Source organism: Melanotaenia boesemani, chromosome 17 (genome assembly GCF_017639745.1).
Source record: "Melanotaenia boesemani isolate fMelBoe1 chromosome 17, fMelBoe1.pri, whole genome shotgun sequence".
NCBI classification, from domain to species: Eukaryota; Metazoa; Chordata; class Actinopteri; order Atheriniformes; family Melanotaeniidae; genus Melanotaenia; species Melanotaenia boesemani.
In genome coordinates, this window is record NC_055698.1 from 4533006 (window position 1) to 4551189 (window position 18184).

The 18184-nt window shown below is 39.9% G+C and overlaps 1 protein-coding gene across 1 annotated transcript; it reads left to right on the plus strand.

Moving 5' to 3' along the window:
- The first annotated feature begins 416 nt into the window (after positions 1 to 416).
- On the plus strand, positions 417 to 1103 carry LOC121628002 (hemoglobin subunit beta-2-like). Its single transcript, XM_041966897.1, has 3 exons — positions 417 to 596; positions 679 to 901; positions 975 to 1103. The coding sequence occupies exons 1-3, from the start codon at positions 505 to 507 to the stop codon at positions 1101 to 1103; spliced, it is 444 nt and encodes a 147-aa protein (XP_041822831.1). The 5' UTR covers positions 417 to 504.
- Positions 1104 to 18184: the final 17081 nt, after the last annotated feature.

Sequence of the window (18184 nt, forward strand, 5' to 3'; positions counted from 1 at the left end):
TTAATGCAGGGAAAGTATAACATTGGTTGGGGAAAATGGCTCTTCATCTAACATTTTAATTTGCGACAAGGAAACAAACCTAAAAATCAATACCATTTAAAGTTTGCATCTTATTCTCAATCACATGGATGCAAAGCTCGTAAAATCAACATGAATCAATGTTGAATTTTACTGATTCACTCAAACTTTGCATCAAACATCAGATGGCTTGATATTTAAATATTTAGACTACTTTATTCACCCTATTAGTTGTGTATTCTTTTGGGGGGAAATAAAAGAGAACGGACACCTCGAGCTGAAAGCTTCAATAATCAAACTGGAGCAGTGTGGTCTGTTCTTACCGATCAATACTTGACCAGCCCTCTTTTCTTATCGATCAATACTTGACCAACCGTCGGTCAGACTGCACCCATCTGATAACGCTGGGTGGGGTTAAACTGTTCATTTAAAAGCTGCAAGTCGTGACCAGCAGAGCACGAGTGGAGAGAAAATCCAAAAGGCAAAATGGTGAAATGGTCAGACTTCGAACGCACCACCATCCAGGACATCTTCTCGAAGATGGACAAAGACGTCGTGGGTCCTGCAGCTCTTTCCAGGTGGGACATGGTTTAAGAATCATTAAAGAAAAACTAGTCCATTTCTATTTTTGTAGAAACATGAAAGTTATTGTTTCCGCAGGTGCCTGATCGTCTACCCCTGGACCCAGAGATACTTCGGTAGTTTTGGAAACCTCTACAATGCTGCTGCTATCAAGTCAAACCCGAAGGTTGTAGCTCATGGAAAGGTTGTCCTGGCTGGTCTGGAACGAGCTCTGAAGAACATGGACAACATCAAGGAAACGTACGCAGAGCTGAGCGTGCTGCACTCCGAGAAGCTGCACGTGGATTCAGACAACTTTAAGGTCAGACTGGTATTCGGTGTTGATGCTGTTTAAGTTGTCGCTGCTTTCTGATGTAGCTTGTGTGTTGTTGCAGCTCCTGGCGGACTGCCTGACCATCGTGGTTGCTGGTCAGCTGGGTAAAGACTTCACTCCTGATGTCCAGGCAGCTTTCCAGAAGTTCCTGGCTGTGGTGGTGTCCGCCCTGAGGAAGCAGTACCACTAGAGAGCTTCAGCATCATCAATCAGAAAAGCCTCAGAATTAATAAACAAGTATTTTCTAATTGCTTGGTTGCATCTGGATTTGTGTTCTACCAGGATTAAACACCAAATGTCACTGAATTTTACCTTTATATTTCTTTCTTCTTAAAAATATACCTTTAACATGTTTTAAGTGATTGTCAAGTGATTTTAAGTGATTACTCAAATGCTTCCAAAGTGTTTTATTGCTGCTCTTAGCATTGTCAGTTAACTGGGTGTAAAATGTCGCTTTTGCTTTGGGCAGTTCAAGTACAACTTTATTTCTTAGGCTTTTGAAAATCAAAAGGTCATTAAGTTTTGATGTTTTCAGAGCCAAATCTTGCTTCTTCATAAGTTTTTGTATTTCATTATTTATCCAGGGTACAGTGGATTCTGTTTGTCTAGTTTTCATATGTTTTGTAAACTTCTTTATTAGTCCTGATACCTGTTGTCATAGAATTACAGCACCGCTCTACATCATCTAGAGTCGTTATCTGTTCCCAGTTTATGTTATTAAGTTCTCTTTCAAATTGTACAGTTTCAGATTTTGAAATAATACATTTTATTTTTTTCACTATCAGTTTCACCACAATACTGCAGGCGCTTTCTAGTCAGTTTCCTAACAGAGTCATGTTGTGGTCCGAGAGTCCTGTTATCAGATTATAAGTCTTTGGTTTATAAGTCTTTAAGTTTTTTCTGGTTTGTTAGTAAATGCCGGGTCAATGAGGTTTTTAGTCTGTCTGTTTATCCTTGTCGGCCCTTTAATCATCTGTTGATAACAGAATTCTGTCATAACTGGTTTTAGTTTTTGTTTAGTTTTTGTCAGACTAATTTAAACTAAATTAAAATCACTGAACCATATTGCCTCTCTATAAGAGTCAAGTTGCTACATGATTTAATTCATAATAAAAGATAACAGTATGTGAAGGTAGATTATAGAGGACAATATTAAAGTTTATAGTAGGTGATAAAATTACGTTTAAGGCTAGACTTTCCAGTGGGGTATTCAGTTCAACTAAACAACATTTAAATTTGTCTTTGATTAATACCCCTCCCCCTATGGAAGCCCATTTCCGTCACTCTGACGAAAAAAAAAACCCATTGTATCTCATTATTATGAGATAGTATCTCAAAATAATGAGATACTTAAGTCATAATTATGAGATACTATCTCATTATTATGAGATACTATCTCATAATATTGAGATAGTTAAGTCATAATTATGAGATAGTATCTCATTATTATGAGATACTATCTCATAATAATGAGATAGTTAAGTCATAATTATGAGATACTATCTCATTATTATGAGATAGTATCTCATTATTATGAGATACTATCTCATAATAATGAGATAGTTAAGTCATAATTATGAGATAGTATCTCATAATAATGAGATACTTAAGTCATAATTATGAGATAATATCTCATAATTATGACATAGTTTCTTATTATTATGACTTGGCAAGTTGCTTCTTTTGAGCTTGTTTTCAAGGGCTTGTCGCTTGTTTCTGCAAAATCTGGCAACAGAGACCCGGTCCATCAGTTGCCCGCGCTCAGACACAATGACTATGCTAGCATAGCTGTTTATAACGGTAAGTAACGTTGTTTTGTTTTCATTGAAGCTGGATCTGTAACATAAGCTAGCATATTATAAAGTAATCAGTTTTTTCCACTGACGATAGGCAATTTTCAAAATAGCTCCAAGGGATGCTTGGCTATCGTCAAAGCTTAGTATTGTATGTCTTTAATTTGTGGGTCCACGAGCAGTTCTTAACTAACTCTCGCCCCAAATCACTACGGGCTTTATGCGTTGTTTGCGAATCCAAAACTATACCTTTAGGTCTATTTTCCCCCCTGAATGTTAATAAAGCAATATCACGAGAGTTAGTGAGAGGACGTCGGGTTGCTTCGTCCTGCAGGTGGCAGGGGTGCTTTCCAACACCGGGACACATTTCCCCCATAACTAGTGTTATACACAATATCCCGTTTATTATACGACTACTTGGCATAAATAGATTACTTCTGCATGGAATAAAATAGTTTCCCACAGTCCAAAGCGTGCCTGTAGGCGTTTTAAGCTCCAGTCCAGACGAGAGAGGACAGAACAATTTGCAAGGGTGAGGGTCCACAGACTTAAAATTTTCTGTCCGCCAAATGTCACATGACGGCAACACACAAGCGGTAAGGGGCTACATCTCACTTTCCTCCACTTGATAGACTTAAAGCTGCAGCCGACCAAGCTGCAGGTCCTGTGGTTAGAGGCTGTTACTTTGGCAACGTACCACTACAGGATATATTAAACAGTGCATTCAACCGCTTCTTGAGAACTTAAGATTTGGGCTGTATAAATAACATTAACGTATTAATAATTGATTTAATATGCGCTGAGGCACTCTCGTCACAGCCTATCACCCTGCCACATTAATAATATTTCTTATAGCCTACGCTGTCTTCACTGATAGCTACGCTGGTCTTGCATGAGTTGCTGGTGTTGTGTTTACATGCCATCAATATTTTGATTATGGTCAATATTCCGCTTTCTGAAACTTTTAGAACTCACTGTTTACTACGTGTGCAGTTACTCCTGCATACATGACAGCTGCTATCTCAGGCCGCGTTGCACGACGAACGTCATGGCGTAAGTATGCGTGCCTTCCTGCTTCTTGTATCCATGGAAGCAACAATAGCAAGAGGCATAAAAGAAACGGGACGTATCAGTTGCTTTTGCTTTGGTGAAGTGGAAATGGGAAATGGAGCAGAAGCTGTGCTATAGGCCTACTCATCCACGCTTCCCGCTCCCCCCAGAGCCCTCCCGACACTTAAATGAAGGTGCGCAGTCCGGACTGTTGGGAACGGGTTAGATTAGATTAGATTTATTTCAGAGCCCATCAGCTGTGGCAATTCCAAAGCTCTTCTTTATGGAATTAATAGCGAACAATTTTTCCAAGTGCTAGGTGGAGATGAACGCTTCCTAGAAAGTTTTCTGGGACGTGGTTCTGATAGTAGGCTAAATGTTTGTTTACCATTTTAAAAAACAGAGTCCTCGCGGATAGAACATGAGCAGGACACAATTTAATATTCCTTGCTCAGATATTCCGACATACGTTTACATGCCCAAATATTCGGGTTGGAAAAAGAGTAAATCCGGGGGTAATACAAGGGTTTTTAAAATGCGGTAATGTGCCCAACTTCGCGTTTCTGCCGGTGTTTATATGGCATTGTGCAACCGGGTTATTGATAATATTCCAGTTATGAAAGGGTAATTGGGTGCATATAAACCACTGACTTTAGAAGCATAATGTTGTGTAAGGGCCAAATCAAATAGATCATCAAAAATGCGCTGCAAGGCTGGACTGCTGCAATCCGAAGAAAAGTAGTTGTCGATCATTACTGATGTTTACTAATTTTTATTGAAAGATCCTTGCCTATTGCGGGGCAGATGAGACTTAGCTACTCATTACAACCACGACTACACTGTAAACCCCTAATAGGAATAATTCCATATTCCTTACTTTCTAAAAGGGCTGGGGGCGAGAAAATGATCCGTTTGTAACTGAGAACTGATATCCTTCAGAAACTACTATCCAGTGATATCGGCCTAGAGGAATCAATTAGTAGGCTATGGCGTGTCACGTTCCATTGTGAAGAGCTTGCCAAACGGCCGTGCAGAGCTGGAAGCTAAGGATGTGGAGTAGACAAGAGCTAGAATTCTCATAGATTGCGTCATCGGCGTACAAGCATAAAATATTAGTCAGCTGTGCGTGTGAATAATTTGCTCCTTTGTTGTGAGGATTTATCAGATACTACGATCCTGGGAAAGATTGTTGTTGTTTGCTGACTGCCTCACCTGACAACGGATTTCCTTGGAGTCGTATAAGGTTTTAATAGGCTATTAATCCGCAAGTAGTCTGGTAATTTTTAAGAAGGGGATGTCGCCGATTAGCAATTAGCGACACCCTGTGGTAGGAAAAAGTAATTGACTGTTCAACAGGCTGTGGATACAAACTTTATAAAGCTCAGTTCTGAGTTACACCGACTTTAGTTGTTACAAAGCACCTCATTATACTGGTTATTTTGAGTCTTTTCATCATCTTCAGAGCTATTTTAACACAGGTCACCATGTCTGATCAGAATACTGTACCAGGATAATAACAGTCTCACTTACTCACAATCTTACTTTTGTAGAGTGCAGGTTGTTTCAGAATGACAGAAGACGAGAAGGTGTGGAACAGCTCAACTAGCCTTTTCTGAACAAATTAAGGTATGAAGGGATTTCTTTACTATAGAATGTCTCTCCGTCCATTCCTATACTGAAAGGCTGCTATAGTGGTGGAAAAAGATTTGAAATTTGAAATGTTCACTACTACGAATATTTTCAAATCAAAACATTTTAATGGCTTTTTTCATTTTTTATTTATTTTTTTGGTATTTTGCTGTGACTGTACTAAAGAAATTGCATTCGAAAACCTATGAGTCTTTTATAATGCACAATTTTGAACATGTAATTTGAACATGTAATTATTGTTTTATTGTTGTTTTATTCTTTTGTATGCATCTCTTTTATCTCTTGCTTTTATTGTACAGTGCTTCGGTACAATGCTCTTGTTTTAAGAGTGCTTAGAAAAAATGGATTGGATTGGATTAGACATTTCCCAAATGCACGTGGTCTTCAATAACTTTTTCCACCACTGTACATGCTCTGCAGTTTACTTGTTTAATTTTTTAGTTTCTCTCCTGCTTTATTGTGAAACACAAGGTGAACATTGAAATATACAGCTCTTTGTAATTTGCAAGCAATATTTTCTTTTCTATTTTGTGAATTTAAAAAGGTTTCTTAACATTTATTGTTAAAGTTTGTGACATGCTTTCACTATAACTTACTAACCACTTAGTAACAACAGGTAAAATTATAATTTGTTGTATGACTTGGTTGACATTACATTGGAAACATCTGATGATAGCCTTGTGTATCTTTTCTTTCAGTTTACGATCACAGAATGGATGACCTATGTGATTTCCTGAGACAAAGGAATATTCCTGAGGAAACTATTGAGTCCATGTTAAAAGAGAAGGTACATTGTTGAAAAGTATTTCATAAACTTCTTTTTTTAATGCATAAGTCTTATAAAATTAAATAAGTGAATTCAAATAACTTAAATGTAATTCTGTTGCCATCTTTGTTGTTTTAAACAAAATATATTTCACTGTCCTGAATTAGATTGATGCCAGCATCATTCAGCTGATGACAGATGAAGAGTTGAAGGCTTATTTGCCATCATATGGTGACCGCCTAGCCCTGTTAGGATATTGTAAAAGAATGGGAAGTGGCACCCCAAACAGTCGCAAATCAAAGCTGTTTGAGCGCCTGAAATCAAAACTGGGTAAAAGAAGAAGAACTGCAGATGAAGCCGGCAACACTACGGAACAAGAGGAAGAATCGGATGCAACTGCAAAGAAGAACGCTCTGAAATCAAAGAGAAAAATAGAAATAGGCTGGATGGTTTATGATGAAGCAAAACAGGCTTTTAAACAAGTGAGAGCGAAAAAAGGTGGTGGAACAAGGAGGGTCGATGTAGCAAAGGATGCTAGAAAAAGTGACCTAATTCAGATGGCAGTTGGCCTATTCTTTCCAAATGGAACAAACAGAGAAGGGTCCGTAGCAGATTTTGAGGTAGATCTAAAAGATTACCAGGAAGTGGCAGTAGATGACAAAGTCACAGTAGGACAGTTGTATAATGATACAAAACTCCCCATTATCAGGTTTTATCTGACCACTTGTAAAAAGAAGAATACCCACCCAAACAGTCGTGTTGAAGTTTTTTCTTCAACATTTTCTCAGGATCAAGACACTTCTCTGTGTCAGGTCCCCTCATCATCTGCTTTAAATGTTGCAGCAACCATTCAGTCTACAATATCCGAAACAGTCCCACCTGACTTGATATTGGTTGGAAGCATCACAAATGGTGACAATATTAGCTTCTCACCGGATTCCATAGAGCTTGGGAAAGAGGTTTTGGATAGCAGTAACATAGTGTTTGTGGGTGAGTTTTCTGACAGTGAGCCACAGATTTTGGATGATACTCTGCTAATGTCCCCACAAACCACATCATCTCCCCAGACAGGGAAGAAGATGCTGGTTGTTCACAGAGGCCAGGTACTTCCTGAGCTCATAGCACACTTCTGTGATGATGAACTTCTAGACAGCGACTTTAAAATCCAACTTGTCCTCCCAGATGGAACACTTGAGATGGCGTATGATGATGGAGGAGTAGTTAGAGACTGTCTTTCTGAATTCTGGAAAGAGTTCTATGACCAGTGTACGACAGGAAATGCTTACAAAGTGCCTTTTCTCAGACATGATTATGGGCAGCAGCAGTGGGAGAGTGTAGGTCGAATAATTGCTTTTGGATGGACAAGAGAGAAATATCTTCCTGTGAAAATTGCACCTGTCATATTAGAGCAAGCTGCCTTTGGACAGGTTAAAAGTGATGTGGTGGAGAATTTTCTTAAGTACATGCCTGAATCTGAGCGTTCTGTGTTTGAGTCATGGCAATCAGACTTTAGCAGTGTTGACCAAGAAGAATTGATAGAGATTCTTGATACCCAAAGTTGCAGACGAATGCCCACTGCCAACAATGCAAATGAAATCCTCCAGGAACTTGCACATAAAACACTTGTTCAAGAGCCTGCCTATGTTATTGAACAATGGGCTAAAGTACTCAGTATCACTGGGAACAGCTTCCAGGACCTTGCTTCGGTGTATGAAAACTTGCAACCAAATGCAAGAAAAGTTTTGAAGTCCATTGTCTTTCCTCAGGAAATGAATGTCCATCAGAAGGACATCCAGAGGTACGTTAGCACATATGTCAGGAATGCAGATTGGCAGCATCTGTCCTTGTTTTTACGATTCTGCACAGGTTCAGATCTGTTCCTGGATAAGAGAATTCTTATCCATTTCACCAAGATTCAAGGCTTTCTGAGAAGACCTGTGGCTCACACATGTAGCTGTGTCCTTGAACTGTCAGTCTATTATGACAGCTATCCAGACTTTAGTGCTGAAATGAACAAAGTTTTGGAGTCTAATGTGTGGGTCATGGACATCATTTAAAGTTTGAAAGGGGTACATTTATTACACCAGCATCACAGTTGTACTAATCAAATAGGAAAAAAAGATTGAAGTGGCTATTTAAAGAAACAAATCATCTATCAACATCAAAAAAAGATGTTTTGAGGGATTTCTTTTTTCACATTTTCTTGATATAGTTTCTGGTTTTTTTTTTTTTGTAAGATTGGACATGTTAGAACATTCTTCAGATTTAACAAAAAGGAGGTCAAATGTTTATGTCAGGCAAAATCTTGTTTTTGCAGTAAAACTGTTAACCAGGAAGAACTGATAGCAAATCTTGGTAACCACAGTTACCAATGAATGCCCACTTCCAACAATGTAAATGAAATCCAGGAAATGTTGTTTTGTTTAAGGATAGGTTATCAAAAGTCAGCAAGGCTTCTAAACATTATTCTTCTCAAACAAAATATAAATGATTCATGATCTGTAGAATCTTATTCGGGTTATTTGAGCTTGTCCACATATTCACAAAGAAAAAAGTATATCATTTGGTTGTGCCAAAATGTATTTTATTGTCGTAAAATAAGCACATCTAATGTTGTGTAATTATTGTTGCCAAAGAAACATCTTATCTTTAAAGAGTGTGGATATTCTACTACAAATGACCAAGTTCTTTTTATTCAGACCTGTTAACCTGTTAACTAAAGGGAAGAACATGTACTGCAAAAACTTCTGTCATTGAAAAGCCATGAAGCCAGATATAAAAATGTTGAGTTTTGTTCTTTCTCTGTTAAATGTTAGCTGGCACATTAAAAGATGCAGTAATAGGTGAAAATCACTGTAGGAAATGTTTAAAAGTTCACAGCCACAGCAAACAACAATGGGAACAGTTTTTTTCTTCTTTAAATCTTATTCTGATGCACAACTGTTAATAAATGTACTTGTTACACTGCATTAATATTCATGAAATAACCATTTTCCAAACTACTTTCTTTTTTGCTAAAGGGTATACATGTGGTTCTTTTTTGTTTTGTTGTACTGGGCCCAACTTGCTGTTTTCTACTATGTTGATCTGATATGTGCACACCAAAACAAGCATTTTTAAGCACTTGATATGGATTGTTCTTTGTCAGCACATTGCTAATAAATTTATTCTGAATTCAATATAGAATGTGTTTTTGATTTGCTGTTGCACTGGAAATCAATTAAGAATCACAAAAACACTGAAATATAAATTTGAAGAGTAATACATGACTACATTTATGCCTAATTACCAAATACAGTAAACAGAGCTGAAACAAAATGACAAACCACCACATGTAGATAGACAACACTGCTGTCCTTAAATTCAGTATATGTCCCCAACAGGTAAGGATAAGAAAAGAGATAACCTGAACATTTTAAATATATTGAGTGTTGTATTGAACAAGAGGCCATACTATTGTGCAATCACAGATTAGTTTAAATACAGAGGAGTTAATAGGTAGATCTTAACCTCTACTTCGAAAAAAAAAACGTATAGAAACATCTCACTCATGAAGTTTAGTTTTTTCCATAATCCTATAGCGTATCCTAAACCGTGAGACCATATCGATACACTGGCCTTGATGTATTTGTAGAGCTGCGTGATTTAGATGATCTATTCCCCCAGCTCATCACTAATCATTTGACAGAGTCTTACATAAAGATTAGTAATTTCATACACATCATCTGACATTACCAGTCTGTGCTGAATGAATTCTGTGCATAAGTGAAATACGTCTATATCACACGGAAAGTCCTTGAAATGACATTCCTCTAGACATATTTCCAGCTTTGTTAGACTGGCAGGCTGTAAAAAATTTGGGACTCCATACAGGTTGGGGACAGCATGCATTAATGTGGGACGTCCATTGGGAGCCCTAGGATTATTTGAAGATCGTACACGATGGTCATTCCATGCACGGACAACTTCATCCAGCTCAGCCTGTATGATTAAATTAAGAAAAGAGAAAGAAAATGTTTATTAGAAAACAATTTTGTATTTTACTTATAACCAATTTTAAACTGATGCGCAAAATGTGGGAAATACATCTGAATTACCTGTATGGTTTGTAGGAAGCAAAACTGGATCAGTGATTTGTCCAGAAAGCTGTCAACAAAATAGCCATCAGCTTTCAGCTGGTCAAAATGGTCCATCCAAAACTGGGCACATTCACTTCTCAAGGTGCACCACCACCGTTCTATTCTTTGGTTTCCAGTACTTGGACCGAGGATAACAGAGTCAAAACCATTTTGCTCCTCGGTGTGCAAAAAACTTTGCATCGCTGCAACATGAGTGTTCTCTGTGCCATGATCTGTTCTGATCTTTTGTGGAAATCCATTGCACTCCATCACAGCATCAATAAAATAGCCAGCAATAATGCGAGGGTCACTGTTGGTTTTATATGCTTCTAACCAGATCATTTTCCTGGAGAAGCCATCTATGCATCCGTTAATACATATCCCATAAGGCTTTAGTTTGTCATACCCATCAATGTGCCAAACATAGTTTGGTCCTCGACTGACATATGAGCGTCTTCTCAAGTGATTTCGAGCACGCAGGTCAACCCCATTTGGATCCAATAGCCGCATCAAAAGACGTACTGTTTCTCGGTCCGTGATGATTCCAGCCATCCAGCATTTCTGGTGCATCCACCTGTAGCCGTGCTGTCTACCAGATCCTTGAAGTTGTCGCTCAATAAAAGAGGCCACTTCTGCATCGTCGGTCTTGTTTTTTCTCCGCCAAAGGCACTTTTTTTGTAGTCTTCTCTCCAATGTCCGGCGGCTTAATTTGATGTTGTAAGATTCTTCCAACACTTGCAAGATTTCAACATTTGTAAAACCCCTCCTGAAGTATTGCTCAATGATTTTGTCAACATCCATTTTTGTTTATCAAGCCAAATGTCCCTCAACCGTCTCCTTAGAACATGAGGGAGCTTATTCAAGTTATCCCATAATAATGAGATAGTATCTCATTATTATGAGATACTATCTCATAATAATGAGATGGTATCTCATAATTATGAGATTGTAGCATACCCTCCGAAAGATTGTAGACTCGACTGATGGTTTTCAACATTTATTTCAAAGTCCATGAATTCCATTTGTTGAGACCAACGTGAGAACTAAAGAGACAGAAATTACATTTGAGTTCAATCCCGAGGAACGATATGGCTTCACTAACGTGAACACAGTTTAACTTAACATTAGCTTACTGACACAAATACTCAAACAAACATGACCGTAACCAAAACACCTTACTACTAACCTTGTGCCTCCTCGGGGGGCTGCTATATACCTTTCAGTAATTCACCGTTACACTTTAACCGTTTTCCTTTTCTCCGTGTACTGTTAGCTTGTTCCGTGTCTCCTTCGAGTTTTCTACCCGCCGTTATTACCGGAAGTTGTTACCGGAAGGCACAGTGCCGACCGGAAGTAGTAAGCGATCTTCAAAATAAAGCTGATTATAATCATAAGCTTCAACTAAGCGATCTGTATATAGAACACATGAATTACATTTTCTTATGATAAACCCAAATCATGAACTGTATTTTATACCTCAGTCCAAAAGATGCGATAAAAAAATAGCTTAATTAACTTTCTTAAACTTCAACCTTTTTAACCATGCAGGCTGCCACCTTGTGGCCAAAAAATTAGCAAAGCAAAAGTGGTTTGCTACAGAGATGCTATCTCATGATTATGACTTAACTATCTCATTATTATGAGATAGTATCTCATAATTATGAGATACTAAGTCATAATTATGAGATAGTATCTCATAATAATGAAATAGTATCTCATAATAATGAGATACTATCTCATAATTATGACTTAAGTATCTCATTATTATGAGATAGTATCTCATAATAATGAGATACTATCTCATAATTATGACTTAAGTATCTCATTATTATGAGATAGTATCTCATAATAATGAGATTGTATCTCATAATTATGACTTAGTATCTCATAATTATGAGATACTATCTCATTATTTTGAGATACTATCTCATAATAATGAGATAGTATCTCATAATTATGAGATACTAAGTCATAATTATGAGATAGTATCTCATAATAATGAAATACTATCTAATAATAATGAGATAGTATCTCATTATTATGAGATACTTAAGTCATAATTATGAGATACTATGTTTTTTTTTTCATCAGAGTGACGGAAATGGGCTTCCATATCCCCCTTTGCCTGTATTTCCGTCCTTTCTAAATCACGGACATCCAGTAATGTCTATCATATTAGCTGGTACATTGCTATGAAGCCACGATTCTGTTAGAGAGTCCAAGTTTGAGTCCAGCAGAAGTGCAGAGGTCTGATCTATTTAGAAATAAGGCTGCGTATGTTTGTTTAATTGACCGCCTATTATTCCCTTTGGTTTACACTTTATGTCCCAAAGCACACGAGCATGATTGACAGGTTGGAAGAATAAACGTTGCATTTGTTTTGTGCAGCGTGGCAGTCCCACACTGCCACCCACGGCTGCCGAAGCCTCGCGGTTAGTAGTTGTAGTTGTTCCCGGATCAGTCCTCGGATGGGGATCTGTCAGGCGGCGTGTAGCCGCGGTCTTTTGTCTCCACACAGCGATCCGCAGCGCTCCGCTCCTCGGCATGATGTTTCTCCAGTATCTCCTGACTCTGAGCCAGCATTTCCTGCAGGTCCGCTGCGTGAGACGCTGGTGTGGTCAGGGGTGGTGCCACCTGCGCTGCTTCACCTGTGTCTGGCATCACCTCCACACTGGTAGCCTGGTGCTCAAGTGTGGTCGGGCAGGGATCTGTGGTCGGGCAGGGATCAGATGTACAGTGTATCTTCAGCCAAAAGTATAAGCACCAGTAGAACTTTAGATGCACGCTCTGTTTTGCCGTAAAACCTGTGCGCGCTGTTTCTATTATTAATCAGGAATGCGCATTGGTATTATGTAGTTTAATATTCATCAGGAATAGGCTTCGTCAACATAAATTCACCTCGGTGGGCCGGCAGCTCAGGTCAGCGCTTTCCCTGTAATTCATTCATGGCCTGGGCAGGCGCCCTCTGGTTCACATGCATCGAGTCTCATCATTAATGGACTACAGGTGGCTCTCAACAAATTTACTCTACTATTAATTCTTATGTTCTCTTAGTGCACTTTGTATGTTGTTTTTAATCCTGATTGCCTTATTTTAATATGTTGTTGTTTTAATGTTGTAAAATATCCTTTGGGGTCTTGAAAGGCGCTTTCAAATAAAATGTATTATTATTATTATTATTATTATTATTATTATTATTATTATTATTATCACCACCAGAAGGATATACAATCTTCAGGGCTGACCGCAACGCTGAGAGGAGCGGCAAGATTCACGGGGGAGGAACAGCCATCCTAGTCAAGCAGTCCTGGTGCGCTGACAGCAAGGTTCTCTCACGCTTTTATTCTTAGGATGTGGAATACTTGACTTTGAAGTGTAGACCATACTTACCCAGACCCCCTACAGTTTGCTTACTGCCCTAACAGATTTGTGGACGGCGCAGTGGCCATGGTCCTCCATCTTGCTCTACAACATCTCGACCATAGCAGAACATGTCAGGATGCTTTTCCTCAAGCACAGCTCTCCCTTTAACACCATCCGGCCAGGGAAGCTGGTGGGGAGGCTGACTGACTCGATGGTCCCGCCCACTACCTGCAATTGGATTTTAGATTTTCTTATGGACAGACCACAGGTGGTGAGGATGGGGGACAAAGTTTCAGCTCAGCTCACCGTCAGTGCTGGTTCACCACAGGGCTGTTGCCTAAGCCCAAAACTCTTCACCATGTACACCAGTGACTGTTTCTCCACCCGGGACGACACCCTCATCATTAAATACGCAGATGACACAACCATCCTGGGTCTGATTAAAGGTGGAGGCGAGTCAGGGTACAGGGAACAGGTGACCAACATCTTATCCTCAATATGGGAAAAACAAAGGAACTAATAATGGACTTCAAAAGAAGAAACCCCCACCCCCCACCCCCACAGCCCATTAACATCAGGGGGACTGTGGTGGAGAGAGTGGACTCCCACAGGTTCCTCGGCCTCCAGGTGGTGGCAAACCTAAGCTGGACCTCAAACATTACAGCCACTGTGAAAAAGCCCAGTGGCGTTTGTACTTTATCAGGCTGCTCCAGAAAGCTGGCCTGAGCCATCGTCCCCTTACCCAGGCATGTAAAGGTCTGGTCGGATCTACCCCCCCACCACCCCCACCTCTGCATAGGGTCGGTCAGAACAGGTTCTGTGCAGTAGAACGAGAAATATGCATTATTCTCAGGTTGAGAGTTGTTATATTTTATGTATAATCCACTGTTCTTTTTTACTGCTTTACTCTGTTCTTCTGTCTGCACTTGTTTTATCTTATAGTTTGAATTCTAAGCGTGTTCACACAAAAATTCCACAAAAAGTCCCAAACGTGACTGTCAGAAAATGCACCAGATTTCTCTGAAAAGATGGAACTTTCTGAGACTAGTTTTTTATTCTCAGAGGACTTATAAGTCTTGTCTTCCACCTTAACTCGAAGTTTCCAGCTGGACCAGTCAAGGCCATCATGTCTCATAATCAGCCCAACATAATGTAAAATATCAGCATCTTTTTGTTGTTTTTGTTTATTTTTGATGTGTTTTTGTTTTTTTACGTGTTGGTTTTGGTGTTCATCATTTTTCTCCTTTCATCTCTTTCAGTTAGCTGCGATTTGACTTTATTTTGCCATGTTAGCAATAATGTATAAGGCACACACAGACGGTCTCATGATACACACACACAACATACCCACAATTCACACACACTCAAAGCATGTGGACACACTGAACATAAGCAGATCTACAGGAGCAAACCTGTGTTTCTGTAAGGCCACTGTTGTGACGCTGGTGGGGGGTAAATGTATCTGGATGTAGGTATGGGCAAAATGGATGAAGTGGCGATGTCTGGTTGTTTGTTGATGTGGCTGTCTGGGGCTCCCTGCTCTCTGGCCGGGTGCAGGATAGGACAGGTAAAAAAAGACCTGGTTAACATCGGACAGTGACAGGAAAGATTACGTTTCCACATGTAAAAGTCTGTCGTCCAGGGATCTGAAAAGAACAGCAAACGTAAACCAAAATTCTTTTTAGACCATGGTTTAGGATGTTTTCTTTAATTCCATTGCAAGTTAAGAACATTTATAGGATTTACTCTCTTGCAACTCTGTGATAAATTGTCCCAAAATCGTGAATGAAACTTTTATTTACATTTTCTGAAGAATGGAACAACTTAACAAGGTTAACATGGAGAAATCACAACATTAAATACAGGTTTAAGAATATAACTTTTAAACCAGTTTCTGAAAAAAAAAGTCTTTTACTGGAATGTCACCGTAATAAAACCAGTCTGTTCTTTCTGAGTGTTGTTTTCCCAGCAGGAGGTCAGAAAATGTTATGAGAGAATCAGTGATTTTAGGGGCCGTCCCCACGACGCCGAATTGCAGTAAAACTGCAAAAGTATTTTAGCAATCCACTCTTTCATCCCTTTGAAACCAGGGATTAGCCTCCAGGAAACCAATCATGTCTGAAACCAGGTACCAAGGTGGATAGGTTTGAGACCTCTACCGTCTGTGGTATTGTGAGGACAGCGTAACCGCACCACTAGAGGATATGACGTCAGTGTGATGAATGCACGCCAAACACAACAACAACAAGCTGTGTTGTGGTGCTGCTCCAGACAGTCCTGGCTTATGTACAGCTTTAGCACCAAAATGCACTGTTTTTATAACACAGTGCTGCACTGCTGTACCATCAACAGCGGGAGCAAGCAGATATGTTATTATCTGCACATCCACTACGTCTTGTTCCGGCTCTGGAGTGTTACTGTTTAATCATTGTAGCGCCCCCCACAGCCTTGTAGTATGTACTACAGCGGTTTTGTGCAGATGTTGAAGCCTTTCTCCTAGTTTTCACCACCGTTTTCACACCTAAACCAGCTTTTGCACCGTGTGGACATAGTCTTAGTCTTTGAAAGGGGGAGAAAACCATCTGAGACAGAGGTCTATTGAATTTCAAAGGTTTGTATACTTGTATATTTCGACTTAATCCTGTTGGAGGATAGGAGAACCAAAACTAGTGATAAAACCAGAAGGTTGATTGAAGCTGGTGGTACCAGGCAGAGGGTCTAATGAGTACTGTGACCATCTGTTGAGGGAAAGGAGGTTTTGGGTTAGACCATAAATCCTAAGGTCTTCTGGGTCTGGCTTGGGGGTTCCATGACAAATGAGAAAGTTGTTTTCAGCTTTTAAAACCACCATTAACCAATGACCATTTACATCCGACTTGTGCCTTATAATATCACCCAGGAATCTGTTGATAAAAAAAAAAAGTCTTAGCTGAACTTCTGGGGGAGACTTGATCCTGATCAGTCAAGGTGACGTTAGACAGCCGGGAGGCTGCAGCAGTTCAAATATCATCCAGCTTTTCAGCTTTTCTGCCCTGTTACTTCCTGCTTCAGTCCCCTGCTGACGCTTAACTGCTTCTCTCTCTCCTCAGCCTGCATTTTTCTCCCAATTTTCTCATTTTTCTACTCAACGTGATGAGACAGAGTCTAGAGGAAACCTGGAGTAAAACCACCACAGCCCCTTCGGAAGAAACCCCCAAAGTTTCCAGCGAGGACTCACCCCATTCATCTCATCATACTCCATCCAGGTCACCCTCCCTCTCCACATCCTCCCCAACCCTCCTGGACTTCACCTCCCAGATGGAGGAGCTGGTTACTTTGGTGACCAAACTGTCTCCATGTCCCAGTGCCATCTTTTCACTCTGAAACATCCCGCATTATCCTCCCCCAACAGTTCCCCAGCGAGCTCTGACCCAGTCGTCCCAGCCCCAGTGCCCACCTCCCCTCCCTCCAGGATGGAACCAAACTCCTCATCTGTCTCCAGCCTGATAACAGCCCAGCATCTGATTGATATGTGCTGGATCCAGGCTGCAGCTATGTGGGTACTCATGGCTCTCTCCAAGATAAGCCGGGACCCGAGATGCAAGTAGCTGTCTTTATCACTGTTTTAACAGGCAACAAAAAAGTCCAATAAATGTTAAAAGATTCAAGTTTCACCCAATACATTCTATAAATTCATCACACCTTGTGTTCATTCCTCATCAGCCTCAACCTGCCCAGAACAAACCCTGAGCAGGTCATGTTTGTAGTACACTGAAGCTAGCTTTGCTAAATGTCAGATATTTGGCTGGAAAAACATTTTAAGCAATGATTTTATTACAAAGCATGAAGTCAATTTCTTCCTTTTACCAGAAAGCTGGTTAGACAGAGGAAATCATTGGGTTGCTCTTATAGAAGCGACCCTTCCAAACTTCAGCTCTGTTGGTGAAGCTCACATCAGAAAGGTGGAGGAGTGGCTGTTTGGTTTAATGACTCCGACCAATGCAGTAGCTTAGAAAAACTTTGCCTCTTTGGAAAATGCGGCTCTCCAGATGACCTCCCCCTCTCGTGTGTTGCTCCTTGACATATACAGGCCACCTAAACACTGTGCAATGTTTCTGATTACTTTGCTGGACTGCTGTCAGTAATCTGCGTTGACTCTGACTGTGTAGTTATTGTTGGTGATTCCTGACTCTAGAGCCCTGGTCAATGTTCAGTATTTGCAGAAACTGATTCTGTGGTTTTCCAGCCTGCTTAACGTTTGCTGTTGTTGAATGTGGACTTGTTTGTTGGATTATTGCTTTTCAAACTGGTCCAAAGTCGTTAATCCTCTGTTCTCTGAGGAATGACTTCTGTCTCTACAAGAAAACAGAAGTTGTTTGATGAGAAGCTTAGTTTCCAGCCACCACTCCGGCTTTTCTGTCAGTTCCCTGTGTCACTACACTGCATCAGTTCCAGGGAATAAATTATGTGCTTACATGTATAAAATAAAAGCATGCATCAGCATCATCGGGCCAACACGGAGATGCTGATGCATGCTTTTATCACCAGTCGT

Coding starts and splice junctions, on each gene's coding strand:
- LOC121628002 (XM_041966897.1), top strand. CDS start 505: ATGGTGAAATGGTCAGACTTCGAACGCACCACCATCCAGGACATCTTC. Junction 597..678: donor GGTCCTGCAGCTCTTTCCAG/GTGGGACATGGT, acceptor TTGTTTCCGCAG/GTGCCTGATCGTCTACCCCT. Junction 902..974: donor TGGATTCAGACAACTTTAAG/GTCAGACTGGTA, acceptor GTGTTGTTGCAG/CTCCTGGCGGACTGCCTGAC.